The sequence below is a fragment of the Cervus canadensis genome, chromosome 15 (genome assembly GCF_019320065.1).
Source record: "Cervus canadensis isolate Bull #8, Minnesota chromosome 15, ASM1932006v1, whole genome shotgun sequence".
NCBI lineage: Eukaryota > Metazoa > Chordata > Mammalia > Artiodactyla > Cervidae > Cervus > Cervus canadensis.
Genome location: NC_057400.1, coordinates 42,276,821 through 42,302,575, shown reverse-complemented (window position 1 = coordinate 42,302,575; position 25,755 = coordinate 42,276,821). Strand labels below are relative to the sequence as shown.

At 36.9% G+C, this 25,755-nt stretch overlaps 1 protein-coding gene across 1 annotated transcript in view; it reads left to right on the top strand.

The window, feature by feature from the left end:
* The first annotated feature begins 6,979 nt into the window (after positions 1 to 6,979).
* The window catches only part of LOC122453705 (fibroblast activation protein alpha), an 80,192-nt gene continuing 61,416 nt past the window's right edge, over positions 6,980 to 25,755 (top strand). The window contains exons 1-3 of the mRNA XM_043487824.1: positions 6,980 to 7,184; positions 8,416 to 8,600; positions 8,931 to 9,015. Coding sequence (XP_043343759.1) covers positions 8,595 to 8,600; positions 8,931 to 9,015 — 91 coding nt within the window. The 5' untranslated portion in view covers positions 6,980 to 7,184; positions 8,416 to 8,594. The remainder of the gene's footprint in view (positions 7,185 to 8,415; positions 8,601 to 8,930; positions 9,016 to 25,755) is intronic.

Here is a 25,755-nt window from a genome sequence, read left to right as displayed (position 1 = left end):
TTATCTCTTGAAAACCTAGGAGACCTGGCCTTACTCATAGTAGCAGTTGGTAAGATCATAGATGGTGTGGCCTAAGATGTGCTCCCCAAAGTCCTGTTTTGTCTCCCAGTTCCTTTCCTGTTTTAAAATCTACTTCCTAAAGAAATTATGTGATTTCCCCGTCAGTCAGCCAAGCTGCCTATGTTCACTACCATTAAGATATTCATTATATTAAAGCGCAGCATAATTATCTCTTCTCTTTTGAAATTCAAATTTGTCATGGGAATAAGACTCAAGAAAAAACCTACATTTGTGAAAGGGAAAGTTTGTGTCTGTGGCATGGACTGGCAGGTGTGTAGACAGAGAGTCTCCCAAATAGACCAGGGGCTGAACTGTCAGTGATGAGGTAGGGTAGAAAAGTAGAGAGCACAGATACAGACCAGAACAAGGATAATAAGGTCTTAAACTTGACGTCATAGACTTCGCATAGTAAACACACAGGATATATTTTTTGTTCTTGCAAAGACATATGCTTTTACACAATTTTCTTGACCAGTTGGCCCTCTGATGTAACTTTATTTTCTCACTGGGATACGAATTTTTGAATTTTTTTTTTTTTGGCTGCACTGTGCAGCCTGAGCGATCTTAGTCATCCAACCTAGGATTGAACCTGTGCCCTCTGCAGTGGAAGCTCTGAATCTTAACCACTGGACCACCAAGGAAGTCCTCACTTTTTAACTTTTGATGGAATGGCATAACAAGAGTGGGATATGGTGAGAGTGAGATGACCTGCTTTAGGAGAAAGGAGAATATATTACTAAAATTGTTTAGAACTGCTGGGTATGGTGGTAAGAAAAAGCAGATTGATTTAGTAGGTTTTGTTGTTTGTAAATATGTTATGGATATGCATTCCCTTTTTTCTGCTTCCAGGGAAAAGTACGTCCTCTGTGCCCCCACTTGGTAACCAGTGCTCTGACACATGTATTTCCAGAGTTTCTACTATATATATCCCTACATAAACATTTTCTCTCTTCTTTTCACAAAAAAGAAAATCATACCATACAAACTGAGCGATTGATTGTGGACATTTTTCATGTCAACACATTTAGACCTACAACATTCACTTTCTCATCTTCCATAATGGATTTGTCCAATTCCCTCTAGATGGGCTTTTAGATGCTTTTCAGTTTCTGGATATTGTAAAGTGAGTTTCAACAATACTCTTGTATTTGCATTTTATCCAATGTCATCTTTAAAGTATACTCCCAGGGGTAGAATTGCTGTCCCGGAGGAAGTGTATAATTTTGGTGTTTGTTCCTAGACTGCCCTCCAGAAAGTCTGTAGTGGTATTTTTCTCTGCGAGCAGCTGATCGTGAGAGTGCCTGTTTCTCTGTGACCTTGCTACCATTTTTTGATCTCTGCTAATCCAATAAATGCTTCCCAGGTGACACTAGTGGAAAAGAATCTGCCTGTCAATTCAGGAGACTCAGGTTAGATCCCTGAGTTGGAAAGATGCCCTGGAGAAGGAAATGGCAACCCACTCCAGTATTCTTGCCTGGAGAATCCCATGGATAGAAGAGCCTGGCAGGCTACAGTCCATGGGGTTGCAAAGAGTCAGACTCAAATACAATAAATAAAAAATATCCAATTTGATTATGTTATTTTGCATTTCTTTGATTCCTAGCAAATTTAGCATCATGTTTATATTTTTATCACTTGTGAATTTGCCTGAGTAAACTGCTTTGTTTTGTTTTGTTTTACCATTTATCCACTTTTCCCTATTGTGCTGCAGAGTAAATGTTCTGAAAGAGGAACAAAAGATGGGAAGCACAAATGTCACCTCAATCTTATTCAGCTTATAGCTGAAAGTTTGTATCCTTTACCAAGCTCTCCCTGTTTCACCCAGCAACCACTTTTCTACTCTATTTCTGAGTCTGACTTTTTTAAAAAAAGATTTCATATATAAATGAAAACACGACATATATGTCTTTCTTTATTGAGGTTATTTCACTTTGCATAACGCCCCTCAGATCCATCCACGTTGTTAACTGTAAAATGGCAGGATCCCTGTTTTCTCATGAATGAATAATGTTCCATTGTCTATGTTGTGCGCTTAGTCATTCAGTCATGTCCAGCTCTTTGCAACGCCCCATGGATAGTAGCCTGCCAGGCTCCTCTATCCATGGGGATTCTCCAGCCAAGAATACTGGAGTGGGTTGCCACGCCCTCCACCACGGGATCTTCCCAACCCAGGAACTGAACCCAGTTCTCCTGCATTGCAGGCAGATTCTTTACCATTTGAGCCTCCAGGGAAGCCCATTGTATATGTACACCCATAATTCCTTACCAACATTCATCTGTTGATGTGACACTTAGGTTGTTTCCATATCTTGGCTATTGTGAATAGTGTTGCAATGAACATGGGAATGAAGATACCTCTTTGATATCCTATCTTCACTTCCTTTGGACATGAACCAGAAGAGGGATTACTGAATTCAAGCTTTAATGGTTGTCTTCTGGAGAAGGAAATGGCAACCCACTCCAGTATTCTTGCCTGAAAAATCCCATGGACTGAGGATCCTGGTAGGCTACAGTCCATGGGGTCGCAAACAGCCGGACACGACTGAGCGACTTCACTTCACTTCACTTTTGTTCTCATAATTATCTTTGTGGTTGTTTTTCCCTATTTTTCTTGAGTTTTTTTTTTCTTACTTCTTTGTCAGTGTCCTTACATTTTCTTTAACATTTTAAGATTTTGAGTCTTCTTTTTTAAAAAAAAAAATATTATTCTTCTCTACTTATTCTTGATTTTCATAGTAGATATAAGAATGAGGGACAATCAGAGAGAACATGGTATGCAGGTGGGGCTTGTTGGCTGGTGGGTTTTGTTTAAGGATAAGCAGTCAGGAATCCATTGAATTGAAGAACTGAATTTACTTTGTTGCACTGACTCCCGGCAAGTTCCTCTCACATTCCCCGCAAATAGTTTAATATCTCTTAAATCTTTTTTTTTTTTTTTTTTGCCTAGAATAAATGCTCAGCTGCAGATTGTTTTGCATCCAGAGGTGAAGAATCCATACATGCATATCTAACTAGTCTCCCTTTTTCCCCAGTGCCATTTCTTTCTACCCTCAGTGGGAAATGTCATTTCACTTCTGGAACCATTCCATGCAAGTCCCTTTCTAGATGTGTCCCAGACAGTTGCTATTTCTGCTCTGCTATCCCATGCTCTCTCCATCTCTCCATTGTTATATGTCTTATCCTTTTCTTCCTTTTCCAATCAGTTTAATGGTGTTTTAGGAAGCAAAGAAATTGATATATATGTTCATTTTACCATTTCGACCTGATGTGAAATGAAGTCATCTGAGAATCTCTGTAATTCTTTTATAAACAGTTTAGAATGTGACTCAATGTATTTCTTCCCCCGCCTCAATTATTGCCATACTATGGAATCAATTAAACTCCCATATACATCCCAAATGATCCCCTCACCTCTCAGTGTTTGGCAACTATAGTATAGGTACCTTCACCTCTTTCCTCTACCTTGGCCACCTACTTCTGTATCCACACCCACACCCTTGTCAGCACCCTGCACTGAAATCTTAAACTGAAACCTGCTCATTTCTGATAACAACTTCTTTATGTCCTATTCTATCACTGGTCTCATCAAGAAATCCAGCTTATTAGACCATCTAATTTCTTCCTTCTGTTTCACCTTCTCCTAGATCCAGTCTTGATTACACACCCCATCACTACACCTATAGGTGTGTGTATATATATATATATATATATATATACCCTCCTAGCTTAACATGGAGGGTATTTGATTATAACTCAATCAAATTGAGTTATAGGGTAAGACTGTTTGGGTTCATGTCCTGTCTCTGCCACCCACATAGCTCAAGAACACATAATCATAAGCTATGTAACTTTGAGGGAGTTACTTAAATCATCTTTGCATCCATGCCCTTGTGTTTCAAATGAAGAACATAATGGTACCCATGTTCTGAAGGTGGAATGAGAAAGTACTTAGTAAAGTGCTTAGAAAAATGCTTAGAAAAATGTCAGGATTAACATGTATTCAATAAGCATTACTTATTAATAGTAATATTCTCTACTGTAAAAATACTAGTGAAATAGCAGTCTTTAGTAAGTTTTATCAAACTGTACAAAACACACACTTAATTTAAACTACTTAATTTAATCAAACCTACTGATTTATTACTTCTAGGAAAATGTAATATTTGCATTTTTAACCTGCATCTAAACACCCAAAGAAATAGGTTGTTTCTCTACTGTTTATTTCCTAATCCAACTTTATTGTTAACTCTCTGGGCCACCAAGGAGACCTTGCCCTAATTATTAGAGGATAATAAACACTGGCATCTAATTATAACATTTATTAAGAAAGTAGGTATCAATTACAAACCAGGAGGCATGTTGCTTCACATTCTCCCTCATGTAACAACTGGAGTTTTAGAAAATAGATCAGATTCAAAATTAATTTAAACTGTATCATTTGTCATCAATGCTGTTACATCACATCTTCTACATCTATAATTATGTGACAGTTGCTCTGAGTTTTGATGATATTAGCTCTCCTTAGCTTAGACCTCATATCTTTGATGATGGATTTTCTGATGAATCCCTTAATTTAAACAGATCCCTGGAGGGATACTTTCTGATCCTAGGCATTGTATAACTATTGCTCTGATTACTAGACCTCAATTCTAACAATACTCTAACCAAGCTGATATTTTGGATGCAGACCCTATAGAGTAAGACTGAGATCTTTGGAGTCATGTGTAACAATGTTCTGTGAAGATGTGAGGACTACACATATTTTAGCTCTAATTATTCTACCATCATACTTGGATACCTTTCAACAGAAAACTCAGTGAGATATTAATTTAAAATTTTACTTATTTATTTTTCAATTTTTAAAAATATATTTATTACTTTGGAATCAATATATTTTTAAAAATTAAAAAAATAAATAAGCTTTGGAATTAACTTCAGGACTTATCAGAAAGAATCAATATACCATAGTAACAATGGTTCCTGCTGGAATCTCGGGCAAGTTACCTAATTTTTCAGGGCTCCATTTCCTAATCATTAAAATGGGTTTTGTATGACTTAAAGGAAATGTATTAATGCACTTTGTACAAAACAGTTGACAGGAAATTTTTACTGAATGTGAGAAATCAAATGAACAGGCATGGCCTTCTTGGGAGCAAATTTTTATTTTAGAGTTATTATTCAATCTTAATAATATGTTTTAACTTTTGATTAACGAAAGCATCTCTCTTTATCTCCCTACCCCAAATTAAAAAGACAAAATCCTTATTTATGCTTTTAACATTGTCTTAACCTTCACACTCAAGGAATATACAGCTGAATGTGTTTTCTGGGAAAACATCTAAATCAAAATCATTTTTGGCAGACACAATAGCTATTACTAAATAGTTCTATTGCTACTAAATAGCAAGCTAAGGATTTATGTTATAGTTAACTTATCCAGTGGGCTTACTAAAATGCAGTCATATTTTAAATGAAAACATATAAGTTCCATCTCTGGAAAAAGCTCACTTTAGTCTCTAGTATCCTAATACTTGCTCTTAATTGTTTATAGGCCAAAGTCACACTTTCCATTTTATCAGCAATGAATGGGTCCAGAATTGCTAAATGAGGAAAGTCTCAGTCTCAATAAAAATAAGACTTAGACTTGAATTAAGGATCACAAACATGTGCCATGTTTACTTTCTGTCTCTCCTCCTGGGTCCATGTAGCAATCAACAAACCCACCAGGGCACTCTTGGGCACTTTTTTCTACGAAACACAAAGCCAGCTTCAGGGTCATTCTCAGCAAGGGCTCCAGGAAAGGAAAAGAAACGAATATGTAAGGACTCACTTGCCAGGTGGCGCATTGGTAAAGAACACACTTGCCAATGCAGGAGAGGCAAGAAACACAGGTTCAATCCCTGGGTTTGGAAGAGTCCTTTGGAGGAGGAAATGGCCACCCACTCCAGTATTCTTGCCTGGAAAATTCTATAGACAGAGGAGCCTGATGGGCTATATAGTCCAGGGGGTCATATAGTCCAGAGTTGGACATGAGTAAGCGTTCACACACACACACACACACACACACACAGTTGCCAGGCTTGTAGAAGAATGTAAGTTTCCTGAAGACACAGACCATAGCTTATTCATAATTATTTCCACCCCCTGGCTTATTCATAATTATTTCCCCCCCAAAAAATGTTAACTGGATGTTAACTAACTATATAAAACAAGGATATATTGAGTTTCCTTAATGTTTAAAAAATGTTAGCATAGGCATTTGCATTTGACTCTAAAAGGAGAAAAAGTCAGTAAAGATGCTATAATATTAAAAGAATGTAAGTTATTTTTGTGGGAATACTTATTTGGATGAAAATTGAACACTTACAAATGATCTCAAAGGGATGGATATGTGTAGTTCTGTTATAAGCAATGTATCCCTAACTCACCTTTATTTCTGTAGTCAGTCTCATTTTTCTTGAAACCTTTCAAACCAGTCAGAATCTTCCAAAATTTGCAGTTTGAATTACCCAACCATCCAAGGAAAAAACAAACAAAACTAAAGAAACATGTTTTAGCCTCATATTTTCCCTTCTCACTAAAAGTTTCAGTCAAAACTTTACCTTCTTAAAGCACTCAGATTTCTTCTTAGATTCTGTCAAATGGGTTTCTTACAGACACCCACACTTGACTGCAGTCCTAAGTGGTACCCAGGCCAGTCACATGTCAGGGCATTTTTAATTGCTAAAGCCAAGAGTAACCCTTTTAATTATGCCCTAATCATTTACTACAGTCAGTTTCTCTTCAGGATGTAAAGTCGTGGAAATAACTCACTAAAAAGCACTTGGAGACTTTGGAGCCTTGGCAGCTGGAACAGAACTTCTGAGAATGCGCTGTGTGAACTTTCCAAAGAAGGCAATACATGTGAGAGGACCCACATGGTAGCAGCAGTTCATTTGGAACCTGGCTGGTGGCTTTTATCTTGGATTTGAGGATTTCACAAGCACACGGAGATGCCTATAAGTATATAGCACAACTTGGATGTTTATCTCAATGATTGCTCCAGTTTGCAAAGAGCTGGCCCCATCAACTGCAAAGGAGGGAGGGGCGCCTCTCCAACCTGGGGTGGCTACATCTCTCTGCCAGTAAGTGCTTCATGACTCATTTTCCTCAACAGAATTTTCATAAGGCTGGAATTCAGGGAGGGATGTCTGGAGAATGTCTGAAAGGAAGTTCACAAGCCACTGTCCTGCACTTTGCTGAAGAAAACCTTCCATGGTAGTCAGACCAATTGACTAAAGCAAACAGCAAAAGATTTCAGAAACATTTCCTCATTATTGTTCATGAAAAATCCATGAAAGTTCACCATGAAGTTTTGTTTTAGTCAGGAGACCCATGAGTTGGGGGGGGGGGGGGTGGGGAAATAGTAGGTTAACAACTGTATTTATGAGGAACAACAGAATCTATCCAAGGGAGTTACATTGAACCAGCCAACATACACTAATAAACTGGTATGTGTGTGTGCATGTGGGTGTGTGTGTGTTTTAATTCAGACCGATGTCAGATGATGTCAGGTTAACTGATGGCTTGGAATTTATGCAAATTTAGCCAAAATGAAATTGTACATATGACTTACTTCTTTTTTCAAATGCTTTTTATTTATTTTAAAGGCTTTATAATTACTAACTGTTCTCTCTCAGAATATATTCTGAGAGGGAAGCAAAAATATCACTTTTGCAAAGCCATGTTCATTCTTTCAAAGGTCTGCTGGTAAATTATTCTTACTGATCTTTCCATCTTTCTGGCCTGTGCATACACACCTAACCCATACTAAATTTCACCAGATGGCATTTTATTTCTTTAAAGTAAAGCAGTCGTGGGTTTAGACAGTTGAATTTTTAAACTTCTGTATTTACTGAAAGTGCATATGGTGCTATATGGACAAAGAAATTGTGCTGAAAGAAAAACATTTCTGTCTGCAGTACCTCATAATCTCCCAGAGAAAGAAAAATTGCAGTAACATGGAGTCTTTCTTACAAAATCTTATGTGGCTTTAATTTTCTTCCTCTGCTAAAAGTTAGATATATATGTACTATACACACCTTAAAGTTATATTTTAAATTCTTTTGGTTGCAAATAGAAAGGTTATCCAAAACCCCATGACTTTCCAATATGATTCATAAGTGATTTCTAGAAGAAAATGAAACATAAACCTAAACTTGTTTAAAAAATATTTAAAAAAACCTCTGTATGTCAGCATAAGCAGATGTTGGTGTAGAATTTACAAGGTTAAGAAGGCTATAAAATCTCCCTTGAGCCACTCACAGTTCATTTCAAGGCCAAGAACGCCCCCAAAATCTGTTTCTAATTTTACAGAAATCTTTTGAAATTTGGCACGGTTTTCGAAAGTCCGTGGAAAGAAAAAAAAAAAAAAACTTGCCCTAGCTTCGACTTCCAACTACGAAGACAGACCTACTTCTTTCAACGGTTTTCACAGATCTGGTGACCCACGCTCTGAAGTCAGAATTAGCTAACTTTCAAAAGCATCTGGAAAAATGAAGGTTAGTATACGCAGCCACAGATACTGCTAAAGGATGGGGGCTGGCTGAATTGAGCACAATCAGAGTTTTCTATTGTTTAGAAGGTGAGGATTTGTACATAAGTATGTACTTCCTGGAGTGGGTTAGGATTGGGAAATTGTTCTAAATATACTGTGGAAACATTTCTCCTTGCAGAGCTGGAAGAATTCCAGCAATTATAGCCAGATCAGTGGAAGACAATCAAAAGCTTTACGGGGAGGGAGAAAGCGGATTTAGGTGTAAACAAAATCTTGCCATTTCTACTATTTAGCAGAAACCATTTATATTTCTAATTTTCTTTATTTTATGTAGACATGGTTAAAAATTGTATTTGGAGTTGCCACCTCTGCTGTGCTTGCTTTATTGGTGATGTGTATTGTCTTACGTCCTTCAAGAGGTAAGAATTTTCTCTATTTTGCTTGGTCTGCCTAGAACAGTTTGGAAAAAGGACTAGTGCACGGTCACAAGAGATTGAGCCTTTCCTAAGTGCTTATTTTCCAAAGTAATTCTGTTATTTCTAAGAAGACATATAAACTTCCAAGTATATTGTTGAGCAACCAGAATCACTGAGGAATTCAAGGCATAGGTAGGAAGAGGTTTCCAGTATTACTTCTGCAATAGAAAAACCTGAGCACTCTTCTGTAACACCCCAGTGTCTCTCCAAAATACATGCTAAATTCCAAGCTTTGACAGGCCTTTAGAGACAATATTTTTAACTAACATTGCTTTTCATTATTGGATTGCCTCATGGCAAGTAAAGATGAGTAAGAATGGAAAAGTTAAAACAGAACCTATGGAAATTTTTATTATGAGTCTTTCCAAAAATTTAGGGAGGCAGTCAAGAATAGAGATCTCAGGAATAGCTGCATAGAAAAAGAGAAATTGTTGTTCTAGATGCAAAAGCCAAGAAAATCAAATTAGAAGACTAAATATTATTAAGCAAGCATTATGTTTAGTTTTTTAATCGATTCTTTTTAAACAGTCTTAGATAACATTGATTTCACTTTGCTGAAATTCAGGAGACTGATGTTGGGGCTAGTTTGGATTTAAATTAAGACTGTTTATAAACCTTTCTGTGATATTAGGGACATAGGTTTTTATGAAACTATGTAAAGAAGATTAAGATCTAAAACAGGAAAAATGTACAATAATAACATGTCTAGCTTTGGAGTCTAGGGAAAGGAAAAATGTTTGCACCAACATTAAAAGCTTGTGATAGCTTATGATAGCTGAAGTGGGAAATACCCCTGGTTAAAAGCTAACTGACAATAATGGAAGAACAGTGACAAGCCTTTAGCCGAAGAAAGTATGAGTTCTGAATTATTTATTGCTTTAAAAATGAAATATAGGAAAATACTTTGAAAAATTAAAAGTGCTCATGAGATTTTCACAGAATTACAAAGTGAGGAGGTTAACCAATAAGATAAAGGTAATGTTTCTTCAGTGTAGATCTTCAATACTCATTCCTCTCTGCTAGCACGAGATTATTCTGAGGCTGTTGATTGAAAGAGATTATGTGAGTCCATATTTTTTGTACTTTGTCAAGTTAAAATTGTTTTCAGATCAGTGTCTCACCTCATTTTGAGGCCATATTCTCCTCAGAGCAGCAGTTGTCAGGTAGTGGATTAGGTCCTATCCTATTGATTCCTTGAATGCTAATACATGCAAAAATAACTCCTAATTTTTAAAGGAAACCCCCCAATACTTGAAATGGACATTTTGCTCCATCAGAAACAAATGTGCGGGGAACACAAGTGTGTGGATTTTAGGGGAACTAAGATCCCGTGTGCTGCTCAGGGTGGCTTAAAAAAAAAGTCAAGGAAAAGTATGTGGATTTTATGGTAAACCTGCCTCCATGTCTAGAGGCAAGGGTGAGTTGCATTTGCACTTTGGAATTTGAGTCATAATTTCCAATAAGAAATATAGGACAGTTATAGTATATAAAAGTAAGAACATTTTGAGAAACTTAAAGACCCACTTACAAAACACTCGCTCATTTGTTTGTTGTTTAGTCACTCAGTCGTGTCCGGCTCCTCGTGACCCTATGGACTGCAGCATGCCAGGTTTCCCTGTCCTTCACCATCTTCTGGAGCTTGCTCAAACTCTTGTCCATTGAGTCAGTGATGCCATCCAACTATGTCATCCACTGTCATCCCCTTCTCCTGCCTTCAATCTTTCCCAGCATCAGGGGCTTTTCCAATGAGTCAGCTCTTTGTATCAGGTGGCCAAAGTGTTGGAGCTTCAGCTTCATCATTGTTATATATTAACAAATGAAGTCCCACTAATTAGTCCCACTCAGTTAATTGAGTTTCACTTCTGCCCATCATTGAGCTAGTTGGGGGAATAAGGGTACTGCATTTAGACTTCCACCTGAAAGCACAATTAAGAACGCAGTATGGATGCTCAGTCATTACCACCAATATGGGATCAGACATTCACTTAGACCGCTGGGTCACTTAAATCACTAGGTCTAAGTGAAAAATGAAGAGGAAAGGGCTTTTACAAGGAGAGGGTAGGTCCCAGGAACATCATCTGAGAATTAAAAGAGCTTTGAGGGAATTAGGCAGGATTTTAGAAACAAATAGGGCAATGGGGTAGTGAAATGAGAAAGATCCATTTAGCTCACTCACATAATAACAAAAATAACAGATAACTATTTGGGGACTTCCTAATTTTCCCATTTTTAATTTTACTCAATAGGAAACACATCTGAGTTCCCACACCTTAGACCCAAGCTGTCCTCATTGGTCTCAGCCTACCCCCCTCCAACCAATTCCCTTTTTTTCTCCTGTCTCTACATTTTCTCTTGAGGTTCTTCTTTCCAAGCATCATTCCTCTTCCTATGTGAAAATACAACCACACCAAGAGTGGAAACTAAGCTTTTCATCTTTCCCTCATATTCGCCCACCCTGAGGACAAACATAAGAATTTTTGGTTTAAGAGAAGTGACAAAATAAAAGCCAGACAAGCAGAAACTAGAATTGGAAAGTAACAGAGGCTCCAGAATTTCACAAGTAAATTCAATATGGCCTTGCTTCATGATTTATAGTTTCTGAATTCCTGAACCTTTGTGAAAGGACTTATGGGAGCTATCTGCACTTTTCTTGATTTCAATTGAGTATAGAGTTCACTACATGAGCAAACACTCAATAAACATTAACTAATTTTTTTTCCAAAATTGCTAACATTTTGTGGCAGCTTAATAAATGGTAGCAAGCATTTTATTGTGTTCTCCATCCTAGTACACAAAGATGACAGCTCCCTCTGTGTGATGGTTTTTTTTTTTTTTCCCCTCAACAATGCTCTTCTTAAGTCTGAGAGTAGGAAGTAATTATCTCTGAGTAGCACCTGTTTCCTATCCCCCACCTCTTTGGATCAGAAATGAATTTTTTCAGGAATTTTGGTTGCAAGGCAAAGATATTGGCAGCTGTAAGGCAAAAGCAGGAGAGAAGAAATGAAGAAGAAAGGAAAAGGAAGCTGAGGTGCGTAGGAGTAGAGACTAAGGCTGAGTGAGGGAAAAAGAAAAGAGAGATTATATAGTGTGGAGAAGTCAGGTTCTTCTGGGCAGGGCCCCCAGTACCTGCCGTGAAAGGAGAGCCATCTTTAGCTAGAGTAGCTTCAGATCTCCTTGAAGTCCTCTTGTCTACCTCTGCATACTTTTCGTTTTATTATTTTTTTGTTGTTGGTTTTGGCCTGCAGTATTTTATACAAATTTTCAGTAGTTGTCATTTTTTTAAAATCATAAGATTTCACATAAAAATGTAGATTTTTGACTTCTTTTTAAATATTAGATCTGACAACACTGGGCTCATGGGAATAGTTGAGTCAGAAGCAGCTGTAGTCTTTAGGTTGGCAATGCAGTCTCCACTTTGCTGTGTACCCCTATATAAAATAGAAAATGGAGAAAACCTTTCAGTTTTATTTGCATAAAGTAACATATTCACTTACAACATCTACTTGACTCCTATAAACACTTGGATTTTTTTTTTTTTTTTTTTTTTTTAGTGGAGTGCAGTTTATTACACCGGCGCGCCCAAGGCAGAGTCTCCTCTTAGCCAAGGGCCCCGACCAGCATTTGTGAAAATCTTTTATACCCCATGTGTACATGTCCAACCAAACCCACCACCCCAAATCCCTTGAGGCTTACAAAGGAAGGGTAAATATAATCACAATAACCCCATCATTCACGAAACAGTTGGATTTTTAACTCTTGAGGAGAAGAAGTTATAGTGTTCTTCTTGGGATTAAAAATAACAATCTACTGAATTAAAAAAAAAAAACCCACAGAAATTAGCATCCCATAGTTATCCATTATCCACAACGCCCAGTCCACTGTGGCTTTTGGATACTTTGGTTATTTGTTCAACAGTTATTTATTGAGTACCTTCCAGATACCAGGCATAGGTATAAGGCATGAATGACAAGTTCTCTAGCCTTACAAAAGGACAGTCTGACAATAAACAAGTAAATAAGTGAATTAATAGAATATTTCAAATTTGTAAAAGTGCTACAGAAGACAAATGGAGTGGGGCTGTGTTAGACATCCAGGGCTGCCATAACAAAATATCACCTGGGTGATAATAATAAAAAGCAAAATCAAGCCCGGGTGGCTTAAATAACAGAAATTTCTATTCTCACAGTTCTGGAGACTGGAAGTCCCAGATCAAGGTTAACTGGGTTTAGTTTTTCTCGGGGGCTTCTCTCCTTGGCTTGTAGATAGATGCCTTATTGCTTTGTCCTCACATGGCTTTTTCTCTGTGCATGTGCCTTCCTGGTATCTTCCTCCTCTTTCCGTAAAGACACCACTAGCTTCATCAGATTAGTGTTCCACTACATGTTCTTGTTAATTGTAATTATTTTGTTAAAGCACTTATTTCCAAATACAGTTCCACTGAGGATTGGAGCTTCAATTTATGTATTTTGGAGGGACAAAATTCAGTTCATAACAAAAGTGGCTAGGGGAGGCTTCTCTGAGATGATATCTGAGCCAAGACCTAAAGGACAGGAAGGATGCAAACTGGAGGCTAGATCCTCACTGCAGAGGGAAATGCAGATACAAAGGCTCTGACGTAGGCAAGTATCTGGGAATTTCAACCTGTGCAGCCAAAATTATGTAACCAATGAACACAGTCTATATGTATATGTATATACATAATAGACTTATGAGTATACATACACATTTATAAAATGTATAGTGATTGCTTACTTAGATAAGTAATAACCTTATATAATTATTTCAGAAGATAATCTGAATTCACAGATGATTTAGACAGAATGTAGATCAATATTTTATAAAGACAAGTATCATTTAGAATGCCTATATTTTTGGCAGAAATCCATTGCTATTATTACTATTATTGTAACTATTATTAGTACTAAAATCTCATCATTTTTTGTAAAGTAAGATATATGTGAGACCAAATTATCATCAAAGGAGATGTGAATTTGTTTTTAAGGCTTAAAATTTTCCCAGTATCAACATTAAGAACTGTGAAACAGACTCCCTCAAACATCTTAAGAGTTTTAAGCTTATTTATTCACTGTTCTTTTGGAGGAAATATGGGGAAGTCTAAAGGGCTGAGGAAAAGATTCAGAAAGTCCATGGACCTAAAAGAGCTTTTGAGTTGAGTATAAATATATCAGCCTTGCAGATTATATTTCTCTACTTTGCTCTTGGATTTTAAAATCACAGAAGATGAATCTTCGTAGATTCTTTTTGAGTTTTGCCAAATTCTAAATAATTTGAAAACAATCCAAGTTTTCAGATGATTCCCATATTGCAGAGGAGTTTACCTGTCTCTGATTTCCAAAGTGAATTGTTTTACACAAGAATATATAGTCACACATACACCTTGAAAAAACCAGGTTCTAAAGCTCTCACTGGGGATATGAAATCAAGGCTAAAGGTTTTTAAGAACCAGAGACAGTCAGACTGAGTCTTAAAATCTAGGAACATGCTAGGCTAAATTAAAATAACATTTCCATGGGATAATCAATACTAATGAGTCTTTTATTTACTTGTTGCTTATTTTATGTAAAGCAAAGAACTTACTTTTTATTTCAGTATCCTTGCAAATTAACAAAAATTATGTAGTAAAAATGGAATAGCTTACAATCCTTATTAACCTTTATCCCTGTGAATAATAAAAAAAAATAGAATTGCTTCATATCTAAATTAAAATTTTCTCCAACATATTATGATTTTTATACTTGGTAGAAAAACTGACGAGGTAGTACTCCTTAAAGGGACAGGTTAGAAAGACTGTATGTCAAAAAAAAAAAAAGAAAAAATCAGACAACTTAGATGAAAAGAACCACAGATAAAAACTACCACAATTCACTCAAGAGTAAACAGAAAACCTGAATAGAACTGTAACAACCGAGAAAATTGTTTTAATGATTTTAAAACTTCCCACAAAGAAAACCCCAAGCCCAGCTGACTTCACTGGTAAACTCTAGAGAACATTTTAAGAAGAATTATTACCAACCCTTCATAAACTCTTTCAAAATATAAAATAGGACACTTATCAATTCATCTTTAAGGCCCGATGCTGTGATACCAAAACCATACTTCTTTACGTTACAAGTAAAGAAGTTACAGACCAATAGTAGTTAAAGCAATATTTATTATGAATACAAATGGAAAGAGCCTCATCATACTACTAGCAAGCCAAATCCAGTAACGTATAAAAAGGATTATTCACCAAGATCAAGTGAAATTTATCCCAAGAATACAAGGTTTAACATCCAAAAATCAATTACTATAATGAGTTATATTAATAGAAAAAGAGACAAAAAAACACATGGTGATTTCAATAGATACAGAAAAATGATTTAACAAAATACAGCCCCCTTTCATTATAAAAACACTCAGCAGACTAGAAATAGGAGGAATTTCCTCTATCTGAAAAAGGGCATCTACAAAAAAAAAAAAATCAGAGTTAATATCACACTGGTGAAAGTCAGTGCTCTTCCCCTAAGATCAAGAATAAGATAGCAAGTTAGTTCTTATTTCTATTAAATGTTTTATTCTTAGTTGTATGGGCTTCCCTTGTGGCTCAACTGGTAAAGAATCCACTTGCAACGTGGGAGACCTGGCTTTGACCCCTGGGTTGGGAAGATCCCTAGAGAAGGGAAAGGCTACCCATTCCAGTACTCTGGCCTGGAGAATTCCATGGACTGTATAGTCCATGGGGTTGCAAAGAGTCGGACATGACTGAGAGACTTTCACTTTCACTTTCCGGCAGTTGTATCCAGGGCAATTAGATAAAGAAAGAAATAAAAAGTATCCAGATTGGGAAGGAAGAAGTAAAACTATCTCTATTTACAGATGACATGATCTTGTTTATGGAATATCCTAAGGAATTCACTAAAAAATAATGGAATTAACAAGCAAGTTGAATAAATTTGCAAAACACAAGATTAATATATAAAAATGAATTGTTTTCCTATACATTAGCAATAAACAATACAAAAATATATAAATAAATGAAAATAAATCCTATACTTATAAATCACAAAACAGCATTTTAAAGATGGCAATATTCTCTAAATATGTCTGCAAACTAAATGTGACCCCTATCTAAATCCCAGATGATACTTGTTGCAGAAATGTACGAGGTGATTCCAAAATTCACATGGAAATACAAGGGATCCAGAATAGTTATCCTAAAATGGAAGAATGAATCTGTCTGCACTGCAGGCAGATTCTTTACCCACTGAGTTATTAAGGAAGCCCACAGCATCCGGGAAGCCAAAGGACAGACATATTCCCTAAAGAAGATATCATGGTTGTTGCTGAGTCACTAAGCCGTGTCTCTTTGTGACCCCATGGACTCAGCATACCAGGCTTCCCTGTCCTTCACCATCTCCTGGAGTTTGTTCAAACTCATGTTCATTGAGTCAGTGAGCCATCCAACTATCTCATTCTCTGTCACCCTCTTCTTCTCCTGCCCTCTTTCTTTTCCAGTGTCAGGGTCTTTTCCAATGGGTTGGCTCTTCCCATCAGGTGGCCAAAGTATTGGAGCTTCAGCTTCAGGATCAGCCCTTCCCATGAATATTCAGAGTAGATTTCCTTTACAATTGACTGGTTTGACCTTCTTGCTGTCCAAGGGACTCTCAAGAGTCTTCTCCAGCATCACAGTTCAAAATCATCAATTCTTCAGTGCTCAACTTTCCTTATGGTCCTACTCTCACATCCATATATAACTACTGGAAAGAAGATATGAAAGTGACCAATAAGCTTATGAAAAGAGACTCAACATCATTAGTCATTAGGAAAATGTAAATCAAATTCACAATGAAGGGATTTCCTTGGTGATCCAGTGATTAGGAATGTGGGCTTTCACTGCAGGGGGCTGGGTTTGATCCCAGGGAATTAAGATCCTGGGTGCCAAGTGATGTGGCCAAAAAAAAAAAAAAAAATCTGCAATGAAATACTAGAAATGAAATTGCAGGTGTAGCAAACAGATATCCATTACAGCCTACCTAGTGAGACATAGCTTGGCCTTGGAGGTTGTAGTAGAAATAGAGAGGGTAGAGAGAGATTTTGGACATAGAATTGTGAGACCTGGGTGCTAGACAAAGGCGGTAAGCAAAGAGGGAGGTCAAAATAACTCACAGGTATTTGAATTGAGCAACGAAGTGGAGGATAATGCCATTGACTTGGAGAAATCTGGAGCAGCAGAATGGAAGTCCTGTTTTCTGAGCTTTAGACTTACTGACTTTGAAGTGCTTGTGAAACACACAAGTGGAAATATCATCTGGGATTCAAAGAAGAAATCCAAGTAAATCCAATAAAAGTTACATCACAATTTAAAACAGAGATTAGAGGAAGATGAACTGGCAAAGGAGACTGAGTGGGCCTTCAAATATAGACCAGGTTTACTTTCATCTTCAGGGTCACCAAAACATTTGTCATTTAACACCATGTAGCGCTAGTGATAAAGAACTCACCTGTCAATGGAGGAGACAAGAGACGAAGATTCAGTTCCTGGGTTGGGAAGATCCCCTTTAGGATGGCAGGGCAAGCCACTCCAGTACTTATGCCCAGAGAATCCCACGGAGAGAGGAGCCTGGTGAGCCACAGTCCATAGCATTGCAAAGAGTCTCCCACGACTGAGGTGACTCAGCACACATGCAAAGCAGTAAAGATCACAGGGTATGGTCCACATAAAGCAAAAGAACACGGTGCATGCATATGTTCTTAGTCACTTCACTTGTGTCCAACTCTGTGACCCCATGGACTGTGACCTGCCAGGTTCCTCTGTCCATGGGATTCTCTACGCAAGAATACTAGAGTGGGTTACCATGCCCTTCTCCAGGAGATGTTCCTGACCAAGGGATTGGACCCGCATGGCTTATATCTCCTGCACTGGTAGGTGGATTCTTTACCACTGAGCCACTTGGGAAGCCCCTTACTGCTTTAGAGATCAGGGGGGCGAAAAAAAGCCCCGTTTAACATAGCACAGCAATAACGTAATACAAGAAATGAACTTTTAAAAACCTGACAATTCCTTTGAATAACTTTATTCAAACTATATTGTTTAGTGTTATCTACAGAGAGAACCTTGCAAAATTCTTTCAAAATCAAGAGCTACTACATTCTTCAGTGAGACATTAAAAGCTTTATAGCAACCTCTTTGCTATATTTGGCGAAGATCAAATTGTCTTGTTTTCTCTCAATGTTCATTTTGAGGTATAATTATCCTACCTCCCCTTGTGCATTGTTTGATTTTTGTGTTTGTTTTGTTGTTGTTTTATTACAGTGTGCATTCACTTTATTTTTTTTTTTCCCAGTGGGTTTTGTCATACATTGATATGAATCAGCCATGGATTTACATGTATTCCCAATCCCGATCCCCCCTCCCACCTCCCTCTCCACCCGATTCCTCTGGGTCTTCCCAGTGCACCAGGCCGGAGCACTTGTCTCATGCATCCCACCTGGGCTGGTGATCTGTTTCACCATAGATAGTATACATGCTGTTCTTTTGAAATATCCCACCCTCACATTCTCCCACAAAGTTCAAAAGTCTGTTCTGTATTTCTGTGTCTCTTTTTCTGTTTTGCATATAGGGTTATCGTTATCACCTTTCTAAATTCCATATATATGTGTTAGTATGCTGTAATGTTCTTTATCTTTCTGGCTTACTTCACTCTGTATAATGGGCTCCAGCTTCATCCATCTCATTAGGACTGGTTCAAATGAATTCTTTTTAATGGCTGAGTAATATTCCATGGTGTATATGTACCACAGCTTCCTTATCCATTCATCTGCTGATGGGCATCTAGGTTGCTTCCATGTCCTGGCTATTATAAACAGTGCTGCGATGAACATTGGGGTGCACGTGTCTCTTTCAGATCTGGTTTCCTCAGTGTGTATGCCCAGAAGTGGGATTGCTGGGTCATATGGCAGTTCTATTTCCAGTTTTTTAAGAAATCTCCACACTGTTCTCCATAGTGGCTGTACTAGTTTGCATTCCCACCAACAGTGTAAGAGGGTTCCCTTTTCTCCACAGCCTCTCCAGCATTTATTGCTTGTAGACTTTTTGGATAGCAGCCATCCTGACTGGCGTGTAATGGTACCTCATTAAAGAGATAAATCCACGAACCTATGGACACCTTATCTTTGACAAAGGAGGCAAAGGATATACAATGGAAAAAAGACAACCTCTTTAACAAGTGGTGCTGGGAAAACTGGTCAACCACTTGTAAAAGAATGAAACTAGAACACTTTCTAACACCATACACAAAAATAAACTCAAAATGGATTAAAGATCTAAATGTAAGACCAGAAACTATAAAACTCCTAGAGGAGAACATAGGCAAAACACTCTCCGACATAAATCACAGCAAGATCCTCTATGACCCACCTCCCAGAATATTGGAAATAAAAGCAAAACTAAACAAATGGGACCTAATGAAACTTAAAAGCTTTTGCACTACAAAGGAAACTATAAGCAAGGTGAAAAGACAGCCCTCAGATTGGGAGAAAATAACAGCAAATGAAGCAACAGACAAAGGATTAATCTCAAAAATATACAAGCAACTCCTGCAGCTCCATTCCAGAAAAATAAATGACCCAATCCAAAAATGGGCCAAAGAACTAAACAGACATTTCTCCAAAGAAGACATACAGATGGCTAACAAACACATGAAAAGATGCTCAACATCACTCATTATTAGAGAAATGCATTCACTTTAAATCAGAAGGTATTGGTAAAGCACCCAGTCTCTAAAATCAGATGGAGCTGGATTTAAACCCAAGCTCAGTTATATATTAGCAAGTTATTTTAACTCTCTAATTTCCATTTCCTAATCTTCAAAATGGTGTTGGTAATAGTACCTATATATCAGAGAGTTGCTGTGAGTGTTTCATGGGACTATACATGTAGAGTGCCCCATACTTAGAACTTAGTATAACACTTTTTGTTACTGGTCTAAAGCTACCACAGTCCCATTTCTTCAAAGTTGTCAGCCTTTGCCCAAATATAACATTAGTTTTAAATAGTTTGTTCCCCACCCTTTTATTTCCAGCATTTACTCCTGTGCTGCTCACTCCAGAAATAAACATGACCTGATGCGATGGCTGGACATATTTCCTATTGAGAACAGAATCATTGTAGAGTAAGCAGAGAGACAGATGCGGTATGTCTGGAAGTCCGTGTCACTCTGCTGAGATGGCCTCATAAGCATCAGTTTCAAAATCAGTATGAAAGTGAGAACAAAAAGACCTACCAACCATTCATGAGCCCACTTAATAAACCATGTTTTCTCATTTAGTTTGTGACGAACATTAGAACTGACATCTGATGTCTCTGCTCTGACAGTTATTGCCAGTTTTTCCAAGACTAGAAAATTAAATGACAGAAACAGAATCCTAATAAAGAATAAATACAAAATTTTAAGAAAAATTAGGAGAATAGTGAATCATTACTTGTGAATTATTTCTTTTTTTTTTTTAATTATTTCTGTGAATTGTAATTTCTTGGATTCGTAATTGAAATAATTCCCATCTTTGTTTTAATAAATTAAAAATGCAAATAATTATTGTTAATTAGAGTGTTTAAGCAGTGTATGAGTGACTGTAAAGATGAGCCAAATTGACTCTAAGGGTGCTATCAGGAGTTAAGTGTTAAGCAAGTGTCTGTTACCAGTGGAAGAAAGATATGCTCTCAGGATTCATTTCTACTTCTGCTCAACTACTTTGAGTTTAAAATTTTCAGATGGCAAAACTAAACTTTCAAAATAATCAGGAGATTATAATTCAATATTAAACCATTATTTAGAAAAAGTAATGAAAATCCACGCATTCAATTTTTTAGGTGACTAGAACTTGTTTAGTGTGATTGATGCCATTGTGATGCATTTTATACTGATTTACACATACAAACGCACACACGCACATATTCAAAACACTAGAAAACAATGGCTCCTTCCCCTATCATTGCTTTCCCTGTTATCTTGTTTAAACATAAGCTATGGCAGGATCAGTCCCCTTGCCCTTTCTCAATTCCTTAAGAGTCAGCAGAGGGAATGTACCTAAAGAAGAATCCATCTGACAATGAGCAAGAGGACTGGATAGAGACATAAACATTACAAGAGACCTGGAACATTCCTTGAAAGCCATGATCAGCATTAGCTGTGGGGAGTCTGTCCCTGAGATGTAAATTTCTATGCAGGCCAGACCTATCCACCTACCAGGAGCTCATAGGCAGTGAGAAATTCAACTGATAGGCATAGGAGAACACTGAACCAAGTAGATTCAGTGAAATCACAAAATTTGGATTCTTTGAAGAAGACTCACCAGTGGGGCTTAAACAAAAATGAAAATCAGGGCTTTATCCCCAATTCTGAATGAGTAGATTTGAGATAAGAACTAGGAATCTGTTTTTCAAACAAGTGCTCCTGCTAACTCCAAGGACAAAATTTTGATACATTTTTAAATGATGTCCAGGTAGAAGAGTTTATATATGAAATTTACAACTTGGACAGGATGGTAAAGAGTAAGGGTAGGTATATCTTTAGGGGAGGATTAGAAAAAAAAAAACAAACACCTAAAATAAAATCTGTCCAGTTGATTTATTTTTTCATTCAACAAATATTTATTATTCTTCTACTATATGCCAAGCATGGTCCTAGCTGGTACAAAGAACCAGCAATTGGATTGGAAATTCTAAGTACATGTTTTATAACTCTTAATACGTGACTTAATCCAGCATTTTAGAGCAGGTACATTATTCTATTATGAATGTGTGGTCATTTTCAGCAGGAAGAAAAGAATGCCTAATGTAAATTTTCCCCCATCTGATTCAGTAACACTCTGAGCCCAGCCTGACTCCAGGATAATCACACCTTTTGACCCCTGGTTACACCCCATGCAAGGTTAGGAGTAATCACCTATCCCAAAGCTGTGCCACAAACCCTATTTCCAGATAAATACAGCTGGCTCCTCTTGATGTGTTCAGTATAACACCTTATCACTTCCTGGGTGCTGGTGGGGCTTATTATCATTATGATAATTAGCAGTATAATTAATGCATAATTAAATTGTTTCACAGATATTGAGTCAATGTGACATATGTTAAGTTCTCTAGATCATTAGCATTTATAGCTACTATCAGTTCAGTTCAGTCGCTCAGTCATGTCTGACTCTTTGTGACCCCATGGACTGCTGCACGCCAGGCCTCCCTGTCCATCACCAACTCCCGGAGCTTATTCAAACTCATGTCCATTGAGTCAGTGATGCCATCCAACCATCTCATCCTCTGTCATCCCCTTCTCCTCCCACCTTCAATCTTTCCCAGCATCAAGCTCTTTTCCAATGAGTCAGTTCTTCACATCAGGTGGCCAAAGTATTGGAGTTTCAGCTTCAGCATCAGTCCTTCTGATATTCAGGACTGACTTCCTTTAGGAATGACTGATTGGATCTCCTTGCAGTCCAAGGGACTCTCAAGAGCCTTTTCCAATACCACAGTTGCATAGCTACTATGCACCCATTTAAAATAAATGACTGGCTGAGAAGTAATATGACATATACCCTTACTCTCACATAACTTTCCTGGATAATCTAAATTAGAGGTTACAAAGAGTAAATAACTAATCCTTGAAATCTTCTTGAGAAATCTGATAAGAATCAGCGTGATTGTTAATGTCAAACAAAGGAAAATGAGTAGGAATTTAAAAATAATTTGAAGTTTTATTTTTTAATTAATTTTATCTATCCCATGTGTGATATTAGTACTAACTGTACTATGATCATGACTGGACTATTTCAGTTATGGAGCCCTAGGATGACCAAGATGTTCCAAGTATAACTGATGAACTCCATTATATTAGAATAAAAATTGACCTTTATATAATAATAGTGTAATCTGAAACTGCATTTCCTATATTGTGATTTTGTGTGTTTGTGCTTAGTTGCTCAGTTGCACTTGATTCTTTGCGGCCCCATGGACTATATGTAGCCCACTGGGCTCCTCTGTCCATGGGGATTCTCCAGGCAAGAATACTGGAGTGGATTACCATGCCATCCTCACTGTGATTTTAGTAGATATTGTAAAAAATCTCAGTGGCCAAATTAGTTTGGGAAACACAGATCAAAAATATTTATTTCAAGAATATGATGAGCTATGACAATAACAAACATTTGTTGACTGCCAAGCATAGAGTTAAATGTTACACTTGAATTAGCTCACTTAATTTAACCTTCTATTAAAATGAAGACTAATTATGGCTAAGAACTCTCAATTAAACATAATTGCAAGAAAGGAAAATTATATTCAAGGATACTTAAATAGGAAAATCTATTATATAAGTCATTAGCCATAATCAAAGCATTATTCATGCTAGACAAAAAAGATGTCACCAATATTATATTAATTTATTGAATTAGTAACTAAAAATGCTTTTAAAAAACAATTATTTAAGTTTTTTTGGTATTCATAATACAGGGATTCACTAAACTAAATTTTTTTTCATCTATAAGTTCAGTATTATGAAGACACAAATTAAATATATCTCAAAAGAAAATAATTTCCACTGTAAATAGTACTAGAATTTTCCCTTATTTAGAAACAGATTGCAATTTGCTCTTGAAAGTTAAATAAAATCAAATTAAAATACTTAGCAATTATACTAATGCTATTGTAGTAAAATGATATTTTATTCATTGAATGGGAATTACCAAATCAATGGTATGAATTTTGTACAAGATCATTTAATTAATTAGAAGCACTTTCATTACAAATAATTGTATAGCATATAGAACTTAGGATGCAAAGTACCTGTACAAATGTGATTATTAGAATAAGCTAATTTCATTCATTAAGAATTTAGTGTCTTGTTGCAAAGGGGTTCATTAGTCACTCATGTTCTTCTAGCTACCAGGATAATGTTTAGTAAATTAAGAAGATAACTCATGGTCCTAATAAAAAGTTGGAGCATACTTAGGTCAGTGTGAATCAGTTAAAACCTCCAAAAATGCTATTATCCAGTTGGTCCCTTGGACCTTATTGTATGGCACTTCACTTATGTGATTGTATAGTTAATAGAGGCATATTTTTTCTCAAATTCCAAAATTTAAAGTGGTAGACCTGGAAGGTATTATCAACATTTTCTAGTCCAGTCCTTTACATTATAGGTGAGCAAGCTGTGATGCCAGAGATTGACTTACCCAATATAGGAAATTGGTAGTAGAAACATTCTGTAAAGAAGAGGGCACAAATTTCATCCATCCACCCATCAATCCTTCATTTCATGTATTCATTCATTCAACAAGTATTTACTAAATGCCTATTATGTTCTAGACCTTAGGGATGTGGTGGTGATCAAAACTAGACATGGTCCCTGGCCTTACATGATTCTTTTGAGAATACAGTGGGAGGTAACGAAATGTGAAAAAAATAATCACTCAAATGCATACAAGATAACAAACCAAGACGACAAATGTTCTTTGAAAAGGGAACCTGGCCTATGGTACTGTATAACAAGGGAGCCAGACCTAAACCAGGGGGTCAGGAAGGGCTTGCTGGAGGAAGTGGCTCTTATGTTAAGCACAAAGGGCTGAAAATAAGTTATAAGGAGAAGGGAGAGGGTGAAAAAAGGTGCAATGGCTCTAGAGAAAGAAGTAAGTATTTGAGGAACAGAAAGTCCAGCATGTTTAGAATCTAGAAGTAGTGAGAGAAGGGTAAGAAAGGGCTGGAGAAGCAGCTCTATGCCAATAAAATGGACAACTTGGATGAAATGGACAAATTCTTAGAAAAGTATAACTTTCCAAAACTGAACCAGGAAGAAATAGAAGATCTTAACAGACCCATCACAGGCAAGGAAATCGAAACTGTAATCAAAAATCTTCCAGCAAACAAAAGCCCAGGACCAGATGGCTTCACAGCTGAATTCTACCAAAAATTTAGAGAAGAGCTAACACCTACCTTACTCAAACTCTTCCAGAAAATTGCAGAAGAAGGTAAACTTCCAAACTCATTCTATGAGGCCACCATCACCCTAATTCCAAAACCAGACAAAGATGCCACAAAAAAAGAAAACTACAGACCAATATCACTGATGAACATAGATGCAAAAATCCTAAACAAACTACAAACAGATCAACAACAGATTAATTACCACACCAAAGTGGTCTTTATCCGGAATGCAAGGATCTTCATTGCGCAAATCAAATCAATGAAATAACCACCATAACCAAATTGAAAGATAAAAATACATTATCTCAATAGATGCCAAAGAAGAAAGCTTTGACAAAATTCACACTCATTTATGATTACAAACTCTCCAAAAAGCTTAAGGAATAGAAGGAACATTACCTCAACATATTAAAAGCTATATATGGACAAACCCACAGCAAGCATCACCCTCAATGGGAAATTGGAAAGCATTTCCCCTGAATCAGAGGAAACAAGACCAGGTTGCCCACTCTCACCACTACTGTTCAACATAGTGTTAAGTTTTTGAGCCACAGCATCAGAGCAGAAAAAGAAGTAAAAGGAATTCCAGATAGGAAAAAAGAAGAAGTTGAAACTCTCAGCTGATATTGCAGATGACATGATCCTCTATACTTAGAAAACCCTAAAAGCCTACCAGGAAAATTACAGAAACTAATCTAATGATATAGTAAAGTTGC